Here is a 9856-nt window from a genome sequence, read left to right on the forward strand (position 1 = left end):
TATCTAGTTATTTAATAAATCCAAATGTAAACTATATTAATTTTTATATAATATATAGGTTGTTCCGTGAGGATTTACCCATTGCTATATCTTCTGAATGGAGATATCATAATGCTGGGTTTTTAATAAGATTCACAAGGATAAGAACTACAAATATTTCATGTTTTAATTTATTTTAATGTTTTGGTAAAAAAGTTTAAAAAATGAAGGTAGCCATTTTAATTTCATTAATCTCCTGAGTTTTGAAAAAAACTACGAATTTTTTAATATGATAATGTTATCATTGTATCAAACATATAGCCTACATGCTCATATGACTGGTGAATGCTTTCAGTGTTTTTATTGAAACAAAAAAAAAATATTAAAAAACTAATATATTGTTTCTATTTCATTTTAAAATAAATTTAACATAATAGCCTTTTTGTAGCCAATTAATTAATATTAAAAAAGTACTTTTAATGATTTATAAATTATTATGAAAATACTGCAGCTGCTAGTTCAAAGTAATTTAAAAAAAATTAAAAACACTGGTCAACAATATTGGTTAGTTGTTAAACAATATAATAATTATTATTAAAAAGTGATGAGATTAATATTGTTATTGTAATTCAAATTTTCTTATAAGTTTCCATTTATAAAAGAGAATAATGAATAATAATAATCTATTATTTACTATCATTAGCCACTTATCCAGGACATTATTGTAATTTCTCAAAAACAAATTTAAATTATAATAAAAATTAAGCTGGCTTTTTAATTAATGATGTTTAAGCATAAGCGAAAATTTGGTGAAATACTAGGGGGGGCTGAGCAATTTATGCTCATTACACCTATATAATGCTAAGACCTGTACTTTAAACTTCTGGGAGGGCTTAGTCTCCTTAAGCCCTCTTCCCCGATTACCGCCGATGTGTTTAAGTTAAAATGCTTATTTTGACCATGTAATTTACATAGACGCTTTACTTGATATCTTTTAACTCAAAACTTAAATTTGATTACAATATGATATTATCAATCTTATTTAGGTATCTTAGTTCATAACATGCTGAAATCTACAGAAACCTATATTTTAGGATTATATATTCTTTTAAAAAATTATTTTACAATAATTAATGAATATATTATTTAATAAACAAATTTAATCAATTAAATCTAATTAAAATACATGCAATACATTTTTTTACAATTTAATTTTTGAAAAAAATTGATAGTTTACATATTATGCCCATAAAAAAAAAACTAAGTTGTTTTTCACTATGACAAATATATTTAAAACTAATTAATCAGATAATTCCTCATTTTCTATTGTACAATTTGATGGTAATGTTTCTAATTCTTCATTCAGTGTTTTCAAAACATCTGCTGAAAATATAATTAAGTTTTAATAAAAAGAAAGAAGAATTCATTTTTTATACTAATTATTAAGCTTATATGTATGTACGAAAAGTGAGCACTGGTGGCCGATGGGCAGAATTCAAATATTGTAGGAACCAGGGGCTCCCAGTTTTGTGGTGGTATTGTTGTATGATTATGGTGCGCCGGCAACCTCAACTGTATTTAATAATCACCAATCAAAACAACTAGAAAACTCACTTTTCGTGAGCCCAACTATAGTAAGTTCATACATTTTTCTATCAATCTTCCTCAGTCACATTAAATGTTAGCCAACAAAAATTATTATTAAAGTGACAGAGTTCACTGGGCTTATAAAATTTTATTTTGCATGTAAATGAATATTTCAAGTTTTTCAGCATATTTAGTATAATATTGATTTTAGATTCTAACGGAGTGATGAATATATTGATTTTACAATGATGTGTGTTTTTTTTTTTTGTCTGACATCACGTTGTGGAGTACTAATAATTCTTCGATTTTTGACTTCAGTCCCCCTATGAATAGGAGAATTCATCTAGTTGGTAATTTGAGTGGTCAAAAGTAAAAAATTTCCAGTAGTTTTCAAAAGCGTTGGGAAAAACCCTGAAAAAATAACTGAAAAACCGGAATTTTTACGCATAACCACTTTTTGACAAAATCGATTTTTTGATTTTGCTGTAACTCAAAAACGAATCATTGTAAATACTTGAAATATTCACCAAATGTTCATATTATGGTTATCTATTTACGATAAAATTTTCAAAATATTTTGACCTTTTTAAAGTTACTTATAGACAATTGAAATTTTCGACTTTTCTAAGATTTTTTTCTGAAAATGCCGATAAAAAAAATTTGGCTATTCAAAAAAATCTTTAAAATTTAATATAAGGTTTATTATAAGTTTTACTTATAGTAGTTAAAAAAATCAAAAATCGTTAGTCACAATTTTTGTATATAAGCATTTAAAATTAAAATGTTTACGAAATATATCAAAACCACGAAAATTTGCAAGGAATTTTGAAGTTGAAAATTCATAAAATTTTTGTGATTTATACTTAAGGTTCAAAAATTCAATAAAAGGTTATCCATAAGTTTTCCTTCAAGTAACTGTAAAAAAAATTTCCAGCGTCAATATAGAAAAAATGTTATGAGCGTATGAAATAAAAATTTTTTCGAAATCATATAAAATAATGATATATTACAATTTAAATATAGATAATAATATATCCTACGAATTATCATTAACTGACAAATCATCTCCGTTCAGAATCGTTTTTCGTATACAATGATACCCGTCATTGCATTCAAATTTAACACATCCATTATAGTGACTAGTGACCTACTTTCCATATCTACTATCTTTTTATTTATTGAGTGTTAAAATTTTTTTTTGTAATTTTTGAAATTATTGTTAACTAATTTTTATTTGTAGTAATAATACCTAACTGTATTCTTTCTCCTTAATAAAAATGATATACGACAATACTTTTACATTATTTTAGTAAGAACAAATTTTTGTAAAGTAAATCAGTTAGATACTATTTTTTTTTTCAAAATTTTCTGTTTACTAAATATTAATGTACTTTTTAGTTGGTCTTATCATCACATGTAGATAACATTGAAAATTATTTTTATTTTTATTTTGTGCATTGTATAATTTAATATTATCGTTGTTTTTTTTAACACGTTGATTGCCATGCGGCCGCCAACGTCCGTATACAATTAATTAGGTATTGATAATTTTTAGACTGCCGGCTGCCGCACCATATTATTCATAGAAATTAATTTAGATTTATATTATTAACTTTTCCGTGGCGCTACAATAATGATCTAGAAAATGGGCTGTGGCGTAGTGGGAATAATTGTAATTTTTTTGATATAATAAATATAATTTTAACATTTTTTTTTTTTTTATTATAAGTTTTTTTTAAATTTGATAGTAAATAATATACAAATTTATATTGACACTGAAAAATTTTCTTGGCGTAACCATGATAAATATTCTTATGGCTGCCGGCGGCTGTATGGCAGTCAAAGTGTTTTAATATGACTTTGTAGTCAATGCTTTTTACATATTATATAACATAATACATATTTATTATTTTGTGTAGCAGTTTTATTTTCATTTTATTCAACAATGTGCATTAAATTAATAACAATAGGGTTATTAGAAGGACTTGTAAGTCTATGTTAGTTTATGAATTAAGTCTAATAAAAATTATTATAAACAAACGTCTGAACCAAAGAATGTATATATTCATTCGAGATTGAAATTTAAAAAATTAGGATACCATTAAGTTTTTAAGAGCTCTTTATTATTATAAACCTATGAGTCCTGATAATTGCCCTATTACTACATAATATACATTATTACATAAAATAAAATTGTATACAAAAAAATATATACACATATAAATTATATGGTAAAAACGTTGATTACAAAATAATATTGACTACCGAACAATCATGTTAAATTTAAGGACCCCCACCCTACAAAGTGTACTCTTCCAAAGATCTATAGGTAGTAATATTGCTTATTAAATAAATAGATAGCCTAAAATATTCACATAAAAAGTAAATAAATTAGTAACTTGTTTACTTTTTATTAAGTTTATCAATATAAAGAAAAATTATTTTAAGTAATGTTACTAAAAAATTTTGTAAAAAAGATTTTGGTGAGGGAAGTTTATGATTTCTATTTTTCCTCAAAAAAATTTATTTTTACAAAATATCTCATGTTAAGTGTATAAGCCAGAACTATTTGTGGACCACAGTTTAAAAACTGCTGATTTAAAATACCTATATAATTAATAAGGAGAAAGAATAAAATTAGGTATTATTATCATACATAATAATACTGTTTTAATAAAAATTATTGGTTAATTATCTTAAAGTAAATACCTTCTTTCTTAGTTAAATCTTTGGCAAGTAATTTTCTTAATTTTTCTTTTTTACGTTTCATTTTCTCGCGCTTTTTCTTCTTTTTTATCTCTTCATTTTGAGGGCAGCTAAATAAATCTTTTTTTGCTGAATTTGGAATTGACTTATCTTCTTTAATTAAATTAAAAAATATTCCTCCAGATGTTCGTCTACGATTACCATTCTAAAACAAAACTATAATTCTTAAAAAATAATTCAAATATAATATTATTTATTAATTTAATGGTTGTTTAACCTTTATCATTTGGCCACCATTAGCTTCTATTAAACAGGTTTTCTTATATTTTTCAAGAATGATTTTCCTATCAATTTTGGATAACACAGATACTATAAAAAAATTGCAATACATTTAATATAAAACATTGTTAGACCATTAGTATAGATTACAGAATACTATAATATTAACATAAATTAATATACTTTTTATCATTTAATATTTTAACCAAGTATGATAAAATGTTGTAAATAATATTATACATGTATTATTTTAACAATTTAAGGATAATTTCTTATAAAGTTTAATAAATATAAATAAATATATTTGGGTAATATTTACATTGATATTTTGTCTTACTCAAATTTTAACATTTATTTTATTGAAAATATTAATGTGATGTGAATAAAATTATAAAAAATTTGTATATTTCTTAAAAGTGGATATTTTATGTTATTGTTAAAATAAAATTAATATATTAATAAATATACTAAAAAATAATATACTAACACGGACTATAGTAGGTAAAATCATTGATTAAATGTGCATAATATGTATAATTAATCAATTGAGATATTATTTCTTAACAGTGACTTAATGACTAATATTATTAAGCCTATGTGGTCAATATTATAAGGTTTAAACAAGAATAAAAATGGATTATATTTATTATTTGATTGATGGGACTGAGGCTGATATTTAGTTATTAAAGCCGTGAGATCTTAATTTGAAATTAGGCGTTTGTGTTAAAAATGCAAATTTAGCGACAATCAACACATAATTTCATAAAATAGGGTTAATGTTAATATTCAAATTGTTTAGGACTGTTTATATAATACTAGATAAAATTATCGAAAAAAAAACTTTGTGTTTAAGATTTAATTTTGATTAGTTAATTATACTAAGAGGATAATAGACCTAAATATTTTTAACCTAACTTACACATTAAAATCTTGTTGTGCTCATGAAGATTTGTGCACAATTCATCTAAAAACTGATCATTAGTCTTTTCTTCAGGATCACAAATATCAGGCAATATTCTACACCTAGATGTATTGTCATTATAAGTTCTTTTTTCCACAAATCCTTTTGTATTTCCATATTTATAATTGCATTTCTTAAAATCTCCATTACCATGTGAATATCTTTTTTTTACAACATGATCAGACTCCAAATCATATTCTCCGCTAAAATAAAACTATATATTAATATCATCAAATTAATGTTTCATTTATGATAAATAAACTTACCTTTCTAGTATATTTTCAGTCTTTTTATTTGACTTAGTTGATAAAAAATCTCGTTTTCGTTTTGGGCCACTGTTCCTGAATTGAATTAATTTTTGTTTTAACTAAATATTAATTATTATTTATTATTATTATATAAATAAGTAATGAGATATTTGAGCTTATTATAAGTTAAAGAAAATTTTATAATATATTTATAACGCGTGTATAATTGAGTGTGATAAAATCAAAACTTTAAATATTAATAAAAATTATAAGATCAATTTAATAATTTTTTCTACTTTTAAAGGTAATCAGTATTGCATTGTGCACATGGTATAACATTAATGTGTGATTCACAATTAAAGTTAAAATTAGTACCTATAAAAATGAATTGTTTTGTATTTTCATAGGTAAAATAGAATGTTTTTTATTCACTTTTTGGAATTTTGAAATCCTCTCTGTCTTAAACATAACATAATAATTAGCAAATAAAATAATTTTAATCTTACTTATGCTCATAGTTTGGATCATCCATATCAGTATAAGCAGCTGCCTTAGTGGTTACTTCAAGACGGGTTAGGCATCCCTCCATCTGTTCTCCAACAACAATATCTCTCCAAATCGACCCCATTTTATGATTAACAGTTGTATTAGTTGGCTCTTCTTCAATCTTGTCAAAATCATAGTCTGTATCCAATTCCAATACATCTGAAATAGACTAAATAACAAACAATTCTTTGAACTATAACAGTCAATACTTTAAACATAATTATAAAAATATTTGCTGTGTGGTTCATCTTAATTGTAAAAAAATATCTAAGTTTACTGTAGGTACATTACCTCATTATCTGAGTGATGAACAGGAGATCTTAAATCCATTATAAGAGAAATAGAAATTTAAATATCATACAACAATTATAACGAATAAAATCGTTCAATAATGACAATATTCGACCATCACTGATAGAGCATACTGTATTATGAATAGAAGCATAGAGTAGTTATCACATCTGCTATCAAACAAATGGATAAATCGGTCTTTCCATGTGTAGTGTGTACTCAATGGAGTAATAAATATTATCAAGTGTTCAAACTGCGTTTACCAATAAAAATATATTTTATAATAATAACAACAATACTATAGAGAAATATCGCTTCGACTGTATTTTATAAGACAAGTCTTTAACACTTTAGTGGCGCAAGTGCGCAACCCAAGCACCCTTTGTTTTTTATATCTTACTATTATTATTTCAGTAAAATACCATCAATTGGTAAACTTTCAACAGTTTTAGCATCCCACGTTTTAGAGGTCTAGTTGCGCCTAAGGAACAAATTACCAAGTACAACTTATCAACTTAGATATACACGATATACGCAAAAAAGTCTGAGAAAAAATTGTAGGTATATAATTATTAATTATCATAACTATTATTACTCAAATATTAAATTATTATATTAAAATTAATAAAATTAATATTTTATAATTTATTATTATTATAACTAAGTGAGTATATACAAATTAATTACTACATGTAAATATGTAATTTACCATTATCGACTTCTGGGATTCTGGGAACATTTACATATTAACAGGCTATTTATTATTAGTTTATGCTGGATTGTAATTAATGTGAATCAACCATGAATATTTTTTTAATTATTTATTTGTATTAATTTTACACTACTTATATACATTGTTATACAAAAACAGTATTACTTTTAACACTGCTATGATATGCGATTGAGTATAGCGACCATTAGTGCTATATATCGTAACTCGTAAGTACTAATGTTACCTAGATGCTTATTGTTAGTTTTGTATGAAAATAACCTTAATCGAGATATTATTATGTAAATTAAAGTATACCTAGCGAGTGGTTAGAACATAATTAAAAAAATGATTATTTATGAATAAAATATTTTTTTTAATAATTTTCACAAACAAATTTTAACTAAGTAATTTTGTAATGATAAATGAATAATTAATAATTAATATAATTTATTCAAATAATTTTTTTCCCGACTTTTATAGTCCTAATATGTTTCTACAGTATAGTATATAATAAATATATTCATCTGGGGATGGCTCTAACGACTAACGGAGTAAAGGATTTGATTGACGGGTGGTAGAGTAACCACGTAGAGAACTGCTCCCGTGGAATATAGGCAACGGAGGTCCGAGGCACAAGAATGGTAATCACTAATAAGTCAGAAGGAGAAGTCTGGTGACCAAAATTGGTCATATTATGGAATGTATATTGTTAACACCTAATATTTAATTTTTTAGGAAACCACGGGTTATTTTGTGAGTAAAAAATGTGTATTAGATCTCATAATTAAAATATATTTTCAATTTTTTACTGTAAACCCTAAAAAAGGGATTTAAGGAAATATTTTTTATGTTAAAAGTGTAAAAGCATATTTGGTGTAAACAAGTTTAAATGTTGTTACGATTAATTAATTAATTTTAGTTGGAGATTTAATTGTTTCCTATGATCGTAAATTATCGTCATTTAAAATTTCGTTAAACGTGTAACAAAAATCATTACTAATCACTAAAATAGTGTTCGAATAGTTTAGAGATTAAATAATATATCATAAAAAAAAACAAACTATTAAATATTTATCAAATTAAATTAAAAGTTATATTTATAATTAGACATAGAGACACAATTATGTCTTCTTTGATCTTTATCAAAAATTGCTTGTAATTACGTAACTTTGTGTGTCCAAAAATACATACTATACAGTATTTAGAAACACTTTGCTTTTCAAAACAATGTTATATATAATACATATATAATGTCACCTTACTTATACGTCATACATGTTTCTTATAACATAGGACTTTGATATAAGCTAAAAGCAGTGGTGCAGTGAAATAGCCTAACTATGACGCCGCGTGGTCATAATTATCAAGTTTCCCAACCAGTGTAAGCGAAGTAAATAATAGCTTCACAACACTCATTATATCAACCAAATCATAACGATTTTGAAAGTATCTCGACTATTATTTAATATATCATACAAAATACGATTTTAACTTTAAAGTTACTTTTCAGTTTTTATTTATAAAGTGTTCGAAAATGGTAAATTTCTATGTTTCTATTCACATAATATGTTATAAATAGATAGTTATATTTTATTAAGCGCTGATTTAAATTTTTACACGGTTTTGTCAAATTTATATAAAATTATTAGTTGTATAGAATATTAATAATGATTTATGACTAGGGCTGTGAATTTGTAGAAAAGTGCGTTTTTTGGGTGGTTGTGAAACATAGCTTTAAAAGACATAAGTATGTAAATAATTTGAAGTATGTAACAACAAATCCATGTACGAAACATTTTTTTTGTTATTTTTAATTAAATTTTATTAATTAAAATCTTTGAAAACCTTTCAAAAAATTAAAAAAAATGTTTCAAGCAAATGGCATTATTAAAGAATCAATAAACTTCAAAATCAAAATTCAAATTAAATCAACATTTTTTATGCATATATAACTAGAAACTAAATAAAAACCATTTTACGAGTAAGTGCATTTTTTACTATAATTTTTGACATTTTAAATGCATTTCTTAAGGTTTTTTAGTGCATTAAATCTACAGTCATAAATTATGATTATTAAACTATCAATAAAAAAAGAACTCTATAAAATGATTGTTAAATCAATAATAATTAATGGAAATGTATTGGATATTCGTTTAATATTTTGTAAAGCTAATGGATTCTATTTTAATTTTACCTCGCAATAATTAAGAAATTGTAATTTTACTTTAGATTCTAAATGGAAAGAATAATGTGTGTTTTTAAAACACTTATATAGTAGAAAAAAATGCTTTTATTTTCAACTTATTGAATAGTTCCTTGAAGTAAATTTAATCTAGTTTGTACTTTGATCATACTTTGAAAATCATAATAAAAAAGGCGTCAAATAGGTAGCCGCTCTACTATATATAGTATAACTAGTATAAGTATCTAATGTGTCTATCATTGAATAGGCACTGTGATGGATGTGTTAAATTTTAATTCAATAGTAAATCATTGGAAAAACGATTCTGAGCAAAAAGATTTAAATTTTTTGGTAACTAATTTGTA

General features: G+C 24.2%; 1 protein-coding gene across 2 annotated transcripts; it reads right to left on the reverse strand.

Annotated features, from left to right (window-relative positions):
* Nucleotides 1-1171: 1171 nt before the first annotated feature.
* LOC113553041 (phosphorylated adapter RNA export protein) lies at nucleotides 1172-6728 on the reverse strand. Of its 2 annotated transcripts, none has more exons than XM_026956160.1 (7): nucleotides 6598-6728; nucleotides 6267-6475; nucleotides 5779-5853; nucleotides 5471-5715; nucleotides 4550-4641; nucleotides 4276-4477; nucleotides 1172-1359 (listed from the first exon to the last, which is right to left on the reverse strand). In XM_026956160.1, exons 1-7 carry the CDS (start codon nucleotides 6634-6636, stop codon nucleotides 1280-1282), a joined length of 942 nt encoding a protein of 313 aa, XP_026811961.1. In that variant the 5' UTR covers nucleotides 6637-6728; the 3' UTR covers nucleotides 1172-1279. The 2 variants fall into 2 exon arrangements, with proteins under 2 accessions (XP_026811961.1, XP_026811960.1); XM_026956159.1 differs by having other exon boundaries at nucleotides 1172-1362.
* Nucleotides 6729-9856: the final 3128 nt, after the last annotated feature.

The sequence above is a fragment of the Rhopalosiphum maidis genome, chromosome 2 (genome assembly GCF_003676215.2).
Source record: "Rhopalosiphum maidis isolate BTI-1 chromosome 2, ASM367621v3, whole genome shotgun sequence".
Taxonomy (NCBI): Eukaryota; Metazoa; Arthropoda; class Insecta; order Hemiptera; family Aphididae; genus Rhopalosiphum; species Rhopalosiphum maidis.

What these genes read in the sequence shown, in the direction of transcription:
- LOC113553041 (XM_026956159.1), bottom strand. Translation starts at nt 6,636, where the DNA reads ATGGATTTAAGATCTCCTGTTCATCACTCAGATAATGAG. An exon ending in ACTGAAAATATACTAGAAAG is followed by an intron (nt 5,716 to 5,778) that starts GTAAGTTTATTT and finishes GTTTTATTTTAG; the next exon opens with CGGAGAATATGATTTGGAGT. An exon ending in GCACAACAAGATTTTAATGT is followed by an intron (nt 4,642 to 5,470) that starts GTAAGTTAGGTT and finishes ATTTTTTTATAG; the next exon opens with TATCTGTGTTATCCAAAATT.